The sequence below is a fragment of the Carcharhinus amblyrhynchos genome, chromosome 2, assembly GCF_965287045.1.
Source record: "Carcharhinus amblyrhynchos chromosome 2, sCarAmb.v2.hapA, whole genome shotgun sequence".
Lineage (NCBI taxonomy): Eukaryota > Metazoa > Chordata > Chondrichthyes > Carcharhiniformes > Carcharhinidae > Carcharhinus > Carcharhinus amblyrhynchos.
In genome coordinates this window covers 81,337,704-81,355,509 of record NC_137325.1, presented here as the reverse complement: position 1 = coordinate 81,355,509, position 17,806 = coordinate 81,337,704, and the positions used below count along the sequence as shown (strand labels likewise).

Here is a 17,806-nt window from a genome sequence, read left to right as displayed (position 1 = left end):
ATAATACCATTGGGCCATCATTAATATATATCAGGAAGAGCAAGTGTCCTTACACTGACCTCTGAAGAACTCCACTATTAACCTCCTGCCGGTCTGAAAAACAGCCGTTCACCGCTATTTTGTTTCCTGCCATTCAGCTAATTTTGTATCTGTGATGCTACTGTCCATTTTATTCTATAAGCTCTAACTTTACAAGTGTGATGTGAGTGCACTCTATCAAATGTGTCTTGGAAGTCGATGTATACCACGCCAACAGCCTTATCAACCCTCTCTATTACCTAATCAAAAATCATAATCTCACGTCTTGATAATTACAAAACTGGTGACCCCAGCACACCCTGTCCCCGACTGTATTTTTTTTCCTTTTCAGATAATCCAATTCCCTAACAAAAGCATCATTTGACTGTGCCTCCATCACATCTTTAGGCGAAGTATTCAGACCCAAACTACTTGCCATGTGAAAAAGCTTTTCCTCATGTTATCATTGCTTCTTTTTGTCAATGACCTTAAATCTGTGCCCTCTGGTCCTTGATGCTTCCAGTAATGGGAATCGTTTCTCCCTATCTCCCTGTCCAAATTTCTCATGATTTGGAATATCTCTCAAACCTTCTCTCGTCTTATTCTCCCCCAAGAAAAATAATCCCAACTTTTCCGATCTGACCACATAATGGAAGCCCCTCCTCCCTGGACCATGTGAATCTTTTTTGCACTGTCTCTAAACACATTCATCCGGAAGTGTGATACCCAGAACTGGATGCAGTTTTATTGAATTCAGATTTCACCATCTGCTGTGGCGGGATTCAAGCCTGGGTACTCAGAAGGTTAGCTGAGTTCCTGGATTAATAGTCTGGTGTAATACCACTGGGCCATCACTAATATATATCAGGAAGAGCAAGTATCCTAACACTGACCTCTGAGGAACTCAACGATAAACCTGTTGGTCTGAAAAACAGCCGTGCACAAGTATTTCATTTCCTGCCATTCAGCTAATTTTGTATCCATGATGATACTGTCCCTTTTATTCTATAAGTTCTAATTTTACAAGTCTGATGTATGTGCACTTTATCAAATGTGTCTTGGAAGTCAATGTACACCACATCAACAGCCTTATGAACCCTCCCTACTACCTCATCAAAAATCATGTGCAAGTTTAACATAATTTGCCCTCAATAGATCTATGCTGGCTTTCCTTAACTAAGCAGCATTTACCTAAGTAATTATTAACTCCATAATTTTTGGACCTCTCTGTAATTTTGCTGCAGTTTTGTTCTTCCATATGTTTCGTACTGATTTATGGCCTATAGATTACGCTGAGCAATGTGATTGCACCCGTTTAGTTTGTTATCTTTGGCCAAACAGATGCTGTTCTGGGCCCCTGTGGTACAACCTCTATCTACATCACTGCAAGGATCTCCCCAACCAATGGTGTATCTCCTTTTCTGAACACCTTGGAGCTAGGAATATTTAATGTCCAGCCCTGCCTTTCTTTGAACCTGTTCTTTATTATCATTGCAGTATAATTTTCTATGTTGCTATCTATGTCTGCAACTCATGGATGTAGTTCTAATTTAGACTTATTACATTCCCTCTTACGCTGAACCTACCTAATATTTTACTGTTTACCACTCTCGTATAATCTGTCTTTCCCAATATTCTTTGCACCTTGGTATCCCTCCTTAGTATTATCTCCCATAACTCTGCTAAGTTAGCATATACTCTCCCCAATAGCACTGACAATTATCCACAAGAAAATTTGTCTCAGCTCTATTAGGTGTAACCCACTTAGTCGGTACAAGTCCCAGCTCCAGAACAGATCCCAATGTATAAAGAATCTAAAACCAATCCTTTATCCATGCTAATATCTCTCCCCAAATCCCGTGAATTCTAAACTTGTGGAACAGCTTTTAATGTGGCACCTTATTGAATGCCTTTTTGAAATCCAAATCAATATATCTCCTGTTTCGTCTTTACTTACTCTGCTTGTTATCGCCTTAAAATCTAATAAAAGAAATTTGACTCTGCTGCTCGTTCCCTGATGCAATGAATTCTGATATTTTCCCAATGATGTTAGACTAATTGGCCTGTAGTTTCTTGCTTTCAGTCTTCCTCCATTCTTGAATGGTGGTATTACATTTGTTGTTTTCCAATCCACTGAAATTTACCGGAAACAATTCTGTCAATCATGGTGGAGATGAGGGGTGGCGGCGAGTGGGGGGGTGGGTATCCAGGTTGGAGGGGAGTGTTTTATCCTTGGTTGAGGACAAAGAAAGACATATATTGGAAGTGCTTATATGGGACATTACATCATCCAAACAGATGTGCCAGACTGAGAAACATGAAGGTTGGAATAAAGTTTTTACAGGGAACGGGGATATGAGAAATATGGTTAAGGTAGCTGTGGGAGTTGATGGACTTACAGAGAATATTGAATGTTAACTTATCCCAGGAAATGGAGGCAAAGAAGCTGAAGAAGAGAAGAGTCAGATGGGAGATGTGAAGTTGAGAGAAGCTGGAAATTGGAAGCAAAACTAATGAACCCCTCAAACAAGAGCAGAAAATAGCACTCAGTCATCAATATGCAAGAAAAAGTGTTGCAGAAGGGAGCCTGAATGGGACTGGAACTAAGAATGTTCCACACATCCCATAAAAAGATAGACATAGGACCTGTGTGGGTACCCATTGCGAAAATTTTCATTTGGAGGAAGTCAATGGTGTTGGTGAAGAAGTTGTTCGACATGAAAACTAGTTCACCCAGACAGAGGAGGGTAGTGTGGTGGACAGGACTGGTTGGGAGCAAGTGGAGAGCATGGAGGAAGCCCGTGGACCAGTTCCTCATTTTTGACTATTTGAGACTTTACACCTTACTGGACTCGACATTGATTTCAATCATCTTAGCTTTCTACCCCCATTTTGTTCTGTTTCCTTGCTTTTTTTCCTCTTGTTTCTCTGTTGCTCCCTTCACTTTGCGTTTGGACGGTAAATATCTTGCCATTCAAATCCTCTTTTGATTCAACTTTGTTCCTGTATACATTGTCCCAATACCACTCCGTTTTGTTTGACAACACAAAGTCTTCTGTGAATTCTTATGGAAGGCTATTGGCCTGAAGAGTTAACTTTGATTCTTTCTCTACAGTTGGTGTCTGACCTGCAATTTCCAACAATTTCCATTTTTACTTCAGATTCCAGTCTCAGTTATTTGCTTTTTTCACTTGTATTTTGTGGAGCTTTTTTGAATTTTCTCACTCCTGTTGTGTTTAACAGCCAGTTAGCTATCTATTATTATGGTAAGGTTTCTTCATGATTGAGCCAGCCTTGTTTCTGTTCATATTCTTGTTCAATGTGTAGAAGTCCTAGATCTCCCCTACCATTTCATGTTCAAACTGTTTCAGTGCAGTTTCCTCCATGTCTCTGTTGGCATTAAGCAGGTTCATCTCAGTGACATTCTTGTAGCTGAGTGTGAGTTAAGATCCTGTTTGTGCTGTTCAGTCTCTCTGGTGTTTGCCATAGGAGACTATTTTCCTCTATCCTGTTGTTCACCTCCAAAGCACTACCTCTATTTGATCGCACAGCAGGTCAGTGCAATGTAATTATGAAGCTTACCTTGTCTACTTACAATAAATATTTATCAAAGGACAACAATCCAGGGTTTATTAGATGACAGCACTATTCCCAAATTGTGAGGTCAGCAGTTCTGAAGCCAAATGTGATGTGAAGTGTTGCTGATGCAAGCTGTTGATGATTGATGCTGCTGGTATTTTAGGTCAGAGGCTGATGAAAAATCCATGTTAAAAGGATTGATTCTGTGCCTCTGGCAAGTATATGGATTGTTTACAACTGTGTTGTTTTGCCTTGGATTGCCTAATTCATGGTAAATTTTGCTGCAAGTGTTCTGCTGTACACTTTTTATTGTGCTAATTCTGTTTCAACTCTCTAGATGGCAGTACAGTATCATCAATCAAAATTTGATCGCTCAAATTTTGTAACCTGCAATATGGATTCAATACCATCGATTTTAAATTGCACCATGCTAAACAAATTGATTGACCACATTGGCAGAAATGCACTGGGGGTGCATCAGTACTTGCAATATTTGAAATTCTCTCTTACTGTTTAAGCAGAGGCTAGTTTGGAGAAATTTGCATTTGATTTTCAAAACTGGTTTTCTTGCCAGCTTGGAAAGTGGCCTATTTTATTCACTGGATTTTTTTTGAGCTTTTATCTGGGAAGAGTGCTTCTGATTCCCATAAACAATATAAGCAATGATTAACATTTTAGATCAGTGACTTCTCAACAGATGAAAGGTCACTAACCTGCAATATAACTCTGCTTCTCTCTCTCTCAAATGCTGCATTTTCCATGATTTCTGACATTTTCTGTTTTTTCAGCTTTTTGTCTTTATTGCTCAAAGTATGGTACTTTGATAATTGAATTTTACCCGGACAGCAGCATATTAACAAGTGAAGAAGGCACTCGTAGAGTTCATGCTTCTGTTAGCGCTGTTAACTCAATGTTATTAGTTTATTTAAATGAGCCTTTTCCTTGATGCTTTTCCTGGACTGGTTGATATTCTGCCAACACAAAGCTGTGAAAAGAAATGTTTTTATTAAGAGCTTCCATCTCACCAAGGAGGCTTCAGGTCATCCACATCCAAAAACCTGCACTAAAATTCTGCTCATATTTTGATAGCTGTGAAAAATTGTACCATAACAGCTGAGACAATCCACAGTATTCTACAACAATCAACAACATTCTAATGAAAACAACCTACAATATTCATAGACGTTTGTAGCACAGAAGGAGGCCATCTGACCCATCGTGTCCACGCTAGTCAACAAAGATCTGAGTATACTAATTCCATTTTCCAATCCTTGGCCCTGGAAGTTTGGCAGTGCAAGTGAATCTCTAAATACTACTTAAATGTTACTGATTCAGCCACCCTTTCAGGAATTGAGTTCCAGAATCTCACCACTCTTTAGGTGAAAAAGTTTCTCTTGCCTTACCTTACCTTACCTTAAATCTATGCCCACTGGTTATTAACCCCTTTTCCCATGGAAAAGTATCCTTCTATCCAGGCTATCTATGTCCCTTAGAATCTTATACATACATATCAGGTCCCTATCAACCATCACTGCTCCTGGGAAAACAGCCTCAGCCTATCCCATGTCTCCTCATACCTCAGATCCTCCAGCCCAGGCAATATCCTGGTGAATCTCCTTCACACCCTCTCCAGTGCAATCACATCCTTCCTATAATGTGGTCAGAACTGCACACACTACTCTAGCTGTGGCCTAACCAGTGTTTTATACAGTTCCAGCATGACATTGCTGCTCTTATATTCTGTGCTTTGGCTAATAAAGGCAAGTATCCCAGATGTCGTCTTCACCAGCTTATCCTCCTGTCCTTCAGGGATCTGTGGAAATGCACTCCAGGTTTCTCCTGATCTTCAGTACTTCCCAGGGTCCTACCTTTCATAGTGTAATCCTTTTCCTTGTCCCCCAGTTGTGTTACCTCACTTTTCTGGGTTAAATTCCATTTGCCACTACTCTGTCCATCTGATCAGTCCGTTGACATCCTCCTGCAACCAATGCCTATCTTCACTTTTTACACCCGACCAATTTTCATGTAATTTTTAAAAAGTAATTCATTTTGCTCTGTCTTCCAAAATTAGCATATCCTTTAAAATATTCCAGGATCTTGATCTGTATCTTCATCATAAAGGTGTTTGCCAGGGTGTAGGTACTGAGAAGTTTTTTTTCCTCTGTGTGAGGAATCTCAGGACACAATCTCCGGTTAAGGGATCAACCATTTAGGACGTAGACAAGGAGATATTTCTTCACTTGAAGAGCTGTAAATATTTGGAATTTTTCAGAGGCTTGTAGATTGTCCGTAGTTGAACATGTTTCAGGCTAAGATGGACAGATTTTTTTGATATCTCAGATAATCAAGAGATATGGGGTACATGTGGGAAATGGTGTTGAAGCCAATGATTAGTCATGATTGTATTGGATGGTGGAGAGGCTCGAGGGACTGTGTAGGGTCTATTCCCTTCTGCTACTTCTTGTGTTCCTCTGTTTCAAATAAAAAAAGCCAGCTTTGCAATTTGAGCTTGTGGTTCACTAATGATGACTCTATAATGAACCTGTGCAGAGATGTTGGATAAATCTAATTTATTTTAATATCTGGTTTGTTTGTTTTAATCAAATTACTTTAAATTACTGTTTATATTTTTAAAAGGATTGCATTTTTTCTCACCAAATTGAAGTTAAATCATGAACTCATTCTTTCTGTCTGTGAAATAATTATAAGCCTAAATTAATTGATCACTGTCATTAATTCAAGTCATGTGTTTGATTCTTGGCAGACTTGAGCACTTTTAGTTTATGGGTTTAATACTTTATTGAAGAACAGGAAACATGTTTAAGAAACTTTGCATTTAAACAAGCAAAAGAAATGTAATGCAAGAAGGGCATTCATGACTTGTAACTTAGACCAATAATCAGCATGATGGTAATGTCTTTAATATAGTTGAATAGATGTTCCTTATCTTTATCTGCTATTGATGTGCTAATTTTCATTATTACTGAAAAAAGGGATGCGCTGTTGAAGTTATTCATTTGTGCTCACTAGGGCAGATGCAAGAATTGCAAATTTCAAAGGGAACAGCATTTTATACTGCATTAGAAAGGGGTGCTGATTGGTTGGCAGGATGGTTCCGTTAAGAAACCTATACTTAGCTCTCTGGGAGCTTTGAGTCTCCCACATGTGCAGAGCTGACTTGTCAATCAATCAGCATCCCTTTTGTCATGCAAAAGAAATTATTGTTCCCTTTGAAATTTGGCATCCTGGAGTCTGTCCTGCTTCGACAGTGTGTCCTTTTTCACAATATTCATGTCTGTGCCAGCAAGCAACTATATGTGCTTGTATTCATTCTGTAGCTATGAGATAAAACCACTGTTTGTTATACATAAACTGATCAGAATCGCAGAGAAGCCATCTCTACCAAAGCATTTTTAAACTACAAATTAAACCTCAGTAAGTGAAATTCAATTTTTGTTTAAACTAGAATAATTTAATGAATATAAAGTTGAACTGAATTAGTTAACTTGATCTGTGTATTTTACAAGCAACAGAACTGAGTTTTATTCCTTGGTTATAAATACAGACAACTTAATGCTGATCTACCTGTATCCCCTTACACAATGTATTTTTACTTCCCTTTAAATTCAGGAGGAACTAAGAGAATTAAGAGAAATTCCCAGTGACCCTCAAGAGGAGCAAGAAATAATTAACAGCATTGAAGAAATTTATTTCAGCAATGATTCATTTGATGCTGTAAACTATGAGCTAGAGGTAACAACAACATGTTTACCTTCTTTTTTTTCAATTGTACTTCAGTTGGAGATACAGAAGTAGCTTTTCAGTTGCCCAGGGAGTATGCAATTATAGCCAAACCCATCTGTCTGGAAATTGATGGGATTGAGTGCAAAGCTAGTTTTATACCCTGCTTGATATTTCTCTCTAGTGGAGTAAAGATAGGCCAAAATCAACCACAAAGATTTGAGGGAACATGGTACTGAGATTCTCTTTCAGATTTAGGGTACCGCGATACTATAAAGGATGTGCCAATAACAATGCAAAATCTCATTAGATTTAACATACATTTGATACTTGAGCTAGGTAGGAATGTGATGTTGGTGAATAGAAAACTTTAAATGCTTCTGCTGATATTTCAAGTGTTTTCAAGTCTTCCAGACAAATGGAATAGAAGCAGTGTACGTTGTTTTGATCAATAAAAGTGGCAGGAACTCAGGGAAAGCTTGTGATGTGTATGGCAGGTTAGAAGAATGGGTGAAGAAATGGCAGATGGAATACAACGCAGGAAAGTATGAAGCTATGCACTTTAGAACATAGAGAACATAGAACATTACAGCGCAGAACAGGCCCTTCGGCCCACGATGTTGCGCCGACCAGTTAAAAAAACAATGACCCTCTAACCTAAACCAAACCCTTACCATCCATAAACCTATCCACGGATCTCTTAAATGCCCCCAAACTAGGTGCATTTACAACTGCAGCAGGCAGGGCATTCCAATCCCTCACCACCCTCTGGGTAAAGAACCTACCCCTGACATCCGTCCTATAACTACCACCCCTTAATTTAAAGCTATGCCCCCTCGTGCTAGCTTTCTCCATCCGAGGAAAAAGGCTATCACTGTCCACCCTATCTAAACCTCTAATCATCTTATATGTTTCAATAAGGTCCCCTCGTAGCTGCCTTTGGTAGGAAGAATGGAGGCATAATGTTTTCTAAATGGGGAACGGCTTCGGAAATCTGAAGCACAAAGGGACTTGGAAGTCCTGGTTCAGGATTCTGTTAAGGTTAACATACAGGTTCAGTTGGCAGTTAGGAAGGCAAATGCAATGTTAGCATTCATTTCTAGAGGGCTCGAATATAAGACCATTTGGAATATTGTGAGTGGTTTTGGGCCCTATACCTAATGAAGGATGTGCTGGTCTTGGAGGGGGTTCAGAGGAAGTTCACGAGAATGATCCCAGAAATGAAGGGTTTATCATATGGACAATGGTTGAGGAGCCTGGGTCTACACTCTATCGAGTTCTGAAGGATGAGGGGAGATCTAATTGAAACTTAAAGAATACTGAGAGACCTAGATGGAGTGGACATAGAGAGGATGTTCCCTCTAGTGGGAGAGACTAGAATTCAAGGGCATAACCTCAGAGTAAAAGGGCGCTCCTGTAAAACTGAGATGCAGAGGAATTTCTTAAGCTGGTGGGTGGTTAATCTGTGGAATTCATTGCCACAGAAGACTGTAGAGGCCAGTCATTGAATGTTTTTAAGACAGAGATAGATAAGTTCTTGATCAATAAGGAGATCAAGAATTACGGGGAGAAGGCAGGAGAGTGGGAACAAGAATCATGTAAGCCATGATTGAATGGCGGAGCAGACACGATGGGTAGAATGGCCTAATTCTGCTCCTATATCTTATGGTCTTATGGCATGCAGGATGTGGGAGATTTTGGATTCTTCAAAACATCCAGGACAGTAACATCAGCATGAAGTGTCAGGGGCAGCAGTCCTTGAACAACATGTGTCTGATTTGGAGTAGCGACTCTCTTCACTGCACACCATAGAAGAGGGAAAAGGGTTTCTGGAACAGTTGTACCAGAGGGTCGTAGCTCCACATTGTGATAATCAAGCAGGGAGGAGTGTAGAGATGGCAAAAGAGTAGATGACCATTCACTAAAAGGAAAACATAGCAGGTCCAGGAAACCCAGGACTCCTCCTTGGAGCTGTCTAGCAGGTCATAGAGGTTTACAGCATGGAATCAGGCCCTTTGCCCAACTTGTCCATGCCACCGCTTTTTTTTAAAACACCTAAACTAATCTCAATTGCCCGCATGTGGCCCATGTCCCTCTATACCCATAGTACTCATGTAACTATCTAAATGCTTTTTAAAAGATAAAATTGTACCCGCCTCTACTACTACCTCTGGCAGCTTGTTCCAGACACTCACCACCCTCTGTGTGAAAAAATTGCCCCTCTGGACATTTTTGGATATCTCCCCTCTCACCTTAAACCTATGCCGTCTAGTTTTAGACTCCCCTACCTTTGGGAAAAGATATTGACTATTACCTTGTCTACGCCCCTCATTATTTTATAGACCTCTATAAGGTCACCCCTCACCCTCCTATGCTCCAAAGAAAAAAGCCCCAGTCTATTCAACCTCTCCTTATAACTCAATCCATCAAGTCCTGGGAGCATCCTAGTAAATCTTTTCTGCACTCTTTCTAGAATAGTAACACCCTTTCTATAATAGGGTGACCAGAATTGCACACAGTATTCCAAGTGTGGTCTTACCAATGTCTTGTACAACCTCAACAAGACGTCCCAACTCCTGTGTTCAACGTTCTGACTGATGAAACCAAGCATGCTGGAATGCCTTCTTCGCCACTCTGTCCACTGTGACTCTACTCTCAAGGAGCTATGAACATGTACCCTAGATCTCTTTGTTCTGTAGCTCCCCCCAGTGCCCTACTCTTAACTGAGTAAGTCCTGCCCTGGTTCAATCTACCAAAATGCATTACCTCGCATTTGCCTAACTTAAACTCCATCTGTCATTCATCAGCCTACTGGTCCAATTGATCACAATGTCACTGCAATTGGAGATAACCTTCTTCACTGTCCACCATGCCACCAATCTTGGTATCATCTGCAGACTTACTAACCATGTCCCCTATATTCTCATCCAAATCATTAATATAAATGACAAATAAGAATTAGCCCAGCACTGATCCCTGAGGTACACCGCTGTTCACAGGCCTCCAATTTGAAAAGCAACTCTCTACAACCACCCTCTGACTTCTGTCAAGAAGCAATTTTGTATCCATTTAGATACCTCAATCTGATGTGAAATTTTAGATGCCTATGAAGTGAACAACAAAGTGAGTTGGGGTAGATATCTTGAGGGAAAAACCACAGTACCATGGTGCCCAAGGCTACACTGGGAAAAGAGAGGGAGGCTGGTAGACCCATCAGAGAGGTGATAATAGTGAGTGACTCAGTAATTTGATGGGTAGACTGTCTAGTTTGCAGCTGGTTTTGTGAGTCCTGTGTAGTCTGGTGCAAGGGTTCAGGATGCAACAAATCAGCTAGACAAACTTCTGGAAAGCGAGGGTGAACAACCAGACATTGTGGTTCAAGTGGGAACTATCAATATAGGGAGGGACAGCTTTGAGGTCTTGCAGGACCAGTTTCAGGAGTTAGGATTGAAACCCAGGGCCTCCAAGGTAGTAATCTCAGAAATACGACCTGTACCACAAGCTTGACTATTTATTCTCCTTGGAGCAGAGAAGATTAAGAGGTGACGTTATTGAGTTGTTCAAAATTATGAATAATTTTAGTGTAACAATGAGTTGGTATGTCAGTGACTAGGGGGTCACAACTTTTAAGATGTGGATTAAAAGATCTAGGAGTGAAATGAGGATGAACTTTTTTTACTCAGAATTGTTGGGATTTGGACTGTGATGGTGGAGAGAATTTTGGAGGTGGATACTGTGGGAGTTTTCAAAAGAGAACTGGATGCGTGTTTGAAAGTGTTGAATTTAGAGGTGCAGACATAGAGTTGGAGAATGAGATGAGTTGGGTACCTCCTTCAGAAGTCGGTGCAGACACGATGAGCTGAATGGCCTTCTGTGCTGTTAAATTGTTTGACTCTGTCAGTAAATGCTGCACTGAATCCCCTCAAAATTAATTTTGCTGAGAATTAACTTGTTTTGAAAATAATTTACAACACCATAAGATTGCTCTCGTAAGTGTGCATTGATTTTCAAGTACATTATTTTTCCAATGCAATGACCATTCCTTAGTTTATCTGTAGGATGTTGATTTGCTGGTTTCTTGTTTGTCCACAGAAACTCCCCTCTGTTCTCAATCTACAAGATCTGGAAGAATACAGGGATAAACTGAAACAACAGCAAGGTGCTGTAAGTATCTTCATTATTAATTATTTTGGAGAAAATTAAGGTAAGTAGTCAAAGCACACGCAGGCAAATCCTTGGTCTACGATGTGTTTTCTCTTTGGCGGCAGCAGACTTTTGAGTCAGGTGCAAGCCGTGCAGCAGCACGGACAGGCACGAGCTCGCGAATGCTGAGGACACTGGTACAAGACCGCAGGAGACCGGACCGACCTACGGACAACGAGTCTTTAAACCTCGCACCCACCCTCGACTCGCAGGAGCCGGTGAGGTGGTGAGCATGAAGTAGGTACCCCAGCAAATACGGTGAAGAGACAACGGACAAAGAGCGACCAAAGCTTCACCGCCTCACACTACTCGGTTAAAGTCCATTAGGTTTATTTGGAACCATGAGCTTTTGGACTGCTGCTCCTTCATCAGGTGAGCTCCTGATGAAGGAGCAGCACTCCGAAAGCTCGTGATTCCAAAAAAACCTGTTGGACTTTAACCTGGTGTCATGAGGCTTCTTACTGTGTCCACCCCAGTCCAAAGCCAGCGTCTTCACATCATGACTTGTCTATAGGTAACCCTATGGAGTCAGTCTGTTCATCTGGCATTACAATATTGTTGACATGGTTAATTTTTCTGTGGTAAATATGATCAGAGGGCCAGAGTAGCCTTTATTACTTGTTGACTAAAGTTTTTTTGTATATAAGATTTTAATCTTGAAGTTTTAGAAGACAATAATGAAGCTAGAGTTTGACAATAATCTTGTATTATAAGCGGTAAGATGAATTTTAAGTATTTTATTTCAACAATTTAGGGATTTTGTAAATGAACAGAAGTTTTATTCTGATCAACGGAAGATGCCTGCAAGCTTGAGTCTTTTTCTAATTATAAAGTTATGTTCTGCAGAACACTGTACCAAGCAAATTTTGAGAACAACTGCTCCAGACAAATATATCACCCTCATGAATTTGGGTCAAAAAAAAATCAAATGCTGCATTGCACAAGGTGTCAGTCAGCGTATCTGGAGAGAAAAAACAGGTTTTGATGTATTGGGTGTATACCCTTCAGAAGTGTGGGATTAAGTATTAGTTTCTGTCAGGTTGGACAAAATAGAGTAAAATGGAGAGAGAATTAATAGTTTGAAAAAAATCATTGGTGAGAAAATGGAAACATATCAAAAGGATACTAGAATCCTTAGGCAGTTGTTGGTGACAGGGATAGTGGTGGTGGAAACTGGGTGAAATGGAAACACATGGAAGAGCTCCATTAGCAAGAAGATGTGGAAGTGAGAAATAATGAGCAGCCTGGGGGAAAATATCTCACAAAAGATCGTAATACCATAGATCCTGTCCCATTCCTCTTCCGCAGTATTATGTATAGGTATTATGTATATGTATATGTATTATGTATAGCTGTATAGGGCATTGGTGAGGCCGCAGCTGGAGTACTGTGTGCAGTTTTGGGCGCCGCACCTGCGCAAAGATATTTTGGCCTTGGAGGGAGTGCAGAGGAGGTTTACTAGGCTGATACCGGAGTTGAGGGGGTTGAGCTATGAGGAGAGGCTGAATAAACTAGGCTTGTACTCGTTAGAGTTTAGAAGAATGAGGGGAGATCTCATTGAGACGTATAAGATGATGAATGGGATGGATAGGATAGAGGTGGAGAGACTCTTCCCGCTCAAAAAAGACAGTAGGACTAGGGGGCACAGCCTCAAGATAAAAGGGGGGTGGTTTAGAACAGAGTTGAGGAGGAACTTCTTCACTCAAAGGGTGGTGAATCTCTGGAATTCTCTGCCTGTTGAAGTGGTGGAGGCTGCCTCGCTAAATATTTTTAAGACGCGGGTTGATGGGTTTTTGATAAGAGAGGGGATTAAGGGTTATGGGGAGAGGGCGGGAAAGTGGAACTGAGCAGCGACAGATCAGCCATGATCTTATTGAATGGCGGGGCAGGCTCGAAGGGCTGGATGGCCTACTCCTGCTCCTATTTCTTATGTTCTTATGTGTTGATGGAAGAACTCCACCCCAAATATCAACTTTGTTATCTTCATTCCCTGGTCCCTGTCTGTTCAAACTTACTTCAGGAATTTTGTGTTTGTGAAGAAAATAGAGACTATAAATTAAGATCTGAAGTTTTTAGTAACAGTTGTTGGGATCAGAATGTCCAGGAGAAAGGTGATGACCCTGAACCATACATTAAACTGAATTGGAACAATGTAGGAAATCAGACAGAGGTCAGTATGGGATTGGAAGTAAAAGCTCAAAATCTGACCAATACGCAGCTCCACATGATTGACACTGAACATTGAAAGGGACAGAGGCAGGATGGAAAGGGACAGAAGGAGCATGGAAACTTTGGCTGAGTGAGAGGAAACAGTTGAACAGTTGTTTTTGAAGTCCCCAAGGATCAGTACTTGGACCAGTGATTCACTTGATGTAAGTGAATGACAGGTTTGGCCTCAACTGGATTATTGTGTCCAGTACCGGACTCCATAATTTCAGAAGAATGTGAAGGCTCTTCAGAGAGCCCAGAAACTGTTTCTGAGAATTATTCAACTTATGAGAATTATTCCAGGGTTGCGGGATTTCAGTTAAATGGATAGATTAAAGAGATTGGGATATTCTCATTAAAAATATTGGGACAAGATGGGCAGAGTAGACAGATAAATTGTTCTCATTGAGGAAGGACCAGAGGATACAGATTTTAAAATGATTGGTGAAACAACCAACTGTGACATGAGGGAAATTACTTATATGCTGCAAGTGGTTAGAGTTTGGAATACACTGTTTGCGAGTGTGATGGATTCAAGTTCACTTGTGGCTTTCAAAAGGCAATTGGACAGGTACCCAAAAGAAAAATTTGCAGGGCTGTGGGGCAAAGGCATGGAAGTGGGATGAGCAATTGATAGCCAAATGAACTTTTTCTGCATTGTAGGCGTTCTGTGGCTCTATGATCTGCTATTTGATGCAATATCACAACTTGAGAATGCTATAATTTATTGTTTATAGTAGTTATAACCAGAAAATTATACTAATAAACCATTTTTCAATGGTCATTTCTAGGATGCAGGTGCCATTGACAAGTCATCTATTTATTCTTGGGAACGAGTTGTTGATCCAACTTCTTGTAATACTACCAACTATGTGAAAATACCCCCAAAGTGCTGTTTTGTGGAGGGGAAAGGGGGGATTCCTGAACTTGACCCAGTGGTGGTTTTATTATTTATATGATCAGCTTATATCACCAACAAATTTTGAAAACAATTATCAATAAAAATCATTATTATGGAAAAGTATTTTAGATTATTAATGAGATCCTGTAAATTAGTTCAATGGCTACTGTTTGATGTCATTTTGGAGCATATTTGCTCAGATGCCCTCAGTTCAGTCTCTAATATCAGCTAAGTAACTAACTTCACTTGTGGGTAGGTATTGGGGATTCTACAATTAGCCAGGGTTAAAGTTGGGACATCTATCTTGTTGTCCGCACCTGATTAGCCTCCAGTAATACTTGCTGGAGTTGTATGCCTAACTGGTAAACTTAACAGTAATGATTGAAACGTCCACAGGCACTCTTTTAGTGTCATAAAGTAAGAGTAAAAGCATAAGAATGTTGGAAAAAGGAGCAGGCGTAGACTGTTTAGCCCTTCACACTTGTCCTGCCATGCAAAAGGATCATGGCTGATCTACCGCAACCTCCCTGCAATATTCCCAGACTCCTTAGTTCCCCGAATCAATCATTTAGGACTAAAGTGAGGAGGACTTAAAGGATTGTGAGTCTTTCATAGTCTTTACCCAGTGGTTGTGGGTGTTCATTCATTGAATATATTAAAGGCAGGCAAGTGAAATTGAAGTCAAGTATTAACCTTAATCATACTGAATAGCAGAGCAGGCTTGAGGGATAGCAGGATCTACTGCTGTTCCTACCTCATGTTCTTGTGTCCTGTCTGTAATATACTCAACAAATGAGCATCCAAAGCTCTCTGGGGCTGAGAACACAAAAGATTCACAACGTTTGAGTGAATATATTCTTCTCACTTCAATCTTAAGTGGCTGCCTCTCTCCTGCACCCCCCCCCCCCCCCACCAGTTCTCAAATTTTTACTCCATGTTCTAGATTCCCTAGCCAAAGGAAATATCTTTCCAACATCCACCCTGTCAAATCTCTTAAGGATTTTATGGGTGGAATTTTACTGGCACACCCATCCAAGTTTTGCACGAATCTGCTCAAGGCCAATGTAGAATGTCCTTCTCCAAGCCTTGCCCACCCCTAGAAGCGAGGCTCGCGTGCTGGTAAAATTCCTACTTATATGCTTCAATTGGATTAACACACATCCTTTTAACTTTTGAGCCTAGCATACCCAGTCTCTCCACATAGGAAGGAGTCTCGTGAACTTGTGTGCACTCCCTCCAAAGCGTGTATGTCGTCTTTTGGTGAAGAGGTCAAAACTGTGCACTACTTCTGATGTGATCTCATTAAGGCCCTATGCAATTGTATCATGATTTCCTTAATTCTTGTACTCTAGTCTCTTTGGTAAAGCTAATGTATCATTTGCCTCCTAAATTCTTAGTGTACTTGTATGCTAACTTGATGACTTACAAGACCAGCCCAGCTCTTCTGAATACCAACATTACATACTTCTCACCATTTAAAAAAAGCTTTCCTATTCTTCCAATCAAGATGGATATCTTCATACTTTTCCACCTTTTATTCATCTGCCATGTTCTTGCATACTCACTCATTCTATTCCGATCCTTTCACAGCCTTGTTGCTTATTTTACCAAACATTGATATACTACACTCAGTCCCCTCATCTAAATCATTGATATGATTGTGAAAAAAAATTAAGTCCATATTATAATCAGATTGGTTGCTTGGCTGAGTTGTGGAAAGCCACTTGTGCAATTGCATCCTACTCTGAGATGTTGTGTTCAGGAGACAAAAATGGCTATATGAGCTATTGAGTATATGTTTTCTAGCTTACTTTAAACTACAGGAGAATGTCTAGGAAGAACCATCCCAATGCAAAATACTTATTAAAAATGTTCAAAGCAAGCCAGCTACATTTCCTGTATGATGTAGGCTGCCTGTTAGACTTTGTACAAGACTTGAAGCCCTGATTAAGATTTTGTATTTGGAATTTCTCTGGCATTCAGAAGGTAGCTTGCATGCATCCTTGAGTGACCTGCAACATATTTAGGAATTATTGCTCTGTGAGAGGGATGATTATAAAATATAGTCAGTTTTTTATGGTGGACAGTTCAGTTAAATGCTTGAACCAAACCTGCTGTCTGCATATACTCTGTGACTCCAATTGGAGTATGTAGAAAATGAAGTACAGAATTTCATAGTTTCCAATTTAGTTACCTAAGTAAGTTTTTGACTTGATTACTTGGTCCAGTACCTTCCAAGTCTGTATTATGATATACTCCTCTAGTTATGAAGCTTATGTTTATGGACAGAAGCACCACTGGCACAGGGAGTCTACATTTTAGTAAATATTCTCAGCAAAATTAAAAGCATTTGATTTGTGCAATAGGAAAATTCTTAAATTTGTCCAGGCAATATAGATACAAGAATCTGTAATAAACTGTTTTTCTTCACAGGTATCAAAGAAAGTTGCAGATTTAATCCTTGAAAAACAAGCTGCGTATGTGAAGGTATGAGATCACCATTTTTATTCAATCCAAATAAATGTATGAAAATGATTCCAATCAAAAATGATACCAACCAAATGGTTTGAACAGTAATATCACTTAGAAACCAGGATTTTCACTGACTTTGGCACTATTTTATGGAGTTCAGTACATTTGAGGTAAGCCACATGGGATATACAATTTATTGCACAATGTTGCACTGCACCAAATCACTTATATTCTAGTATTTATGAATATGAAGAATGAGAAATTAGTTTATTCCTCAACCCAACTGTAATGCAATGGAAAGGTCCATAACTTTTCAAGAAGGGAAAAGCTGGTATTCTTGGACTGAACTTGAGCCACATTTAGCAGCTGATTCAAGAGACTTATTGAAAATCCTGGGTAACAGATTAAAAACTGAATATAACCTAGAGTGCAAATTCAGTGGCAAAACTATTTTCCAAAAAATGAATTTATTATTAATCTAAAACAAAAACCAAAAATGCTGGAAATATTCAGGTCTAGCAGCATCTGTAGAGAGTGAAAACAGTTTCATGTCAATAATCCTTTTGTCAAAAGTTGAGTTGGGTTTGTAAATAACCTCAGCTACACCCAGTAGGTGAACACAACAGCATTTTGCTTCAAAGAAGAACAGCTGGTTGGAGATCACTTTTCTCAGTTCCAGGACAT

At 40.0% G+C, this 17,806-nt stretch overlaps 1 protein-coding gene across 1 annotated transcript in view; it reads left to right on the top strand.

Annotated features, from left to right (window-relative positions):
- Nucleotides 1–17,806, top strand: part of vps50 (VPS50 EARP/GARPII complex subunit) — a 150,015-nt gene that overhangs the window by 21,278 nt on the left and 110,931 nt on the right. Inside the window, exons 3-5 of the mRNA XM_080207994.1 lie at nt 7,228–7,350; nt 11,431–11,502; nt 17,084–17,137. Coding sequence (XP_080064120.1) covers nt 7,228–7,350; nt 11,431–11,502; nt 17,084–17,137 — 249 coding nt within the window. The remainder of the gene's footprint in view (nt 1–7,227; nt 7,351–11,430; nt 11,503–17,083; nt 17,138–17,806) is intronic.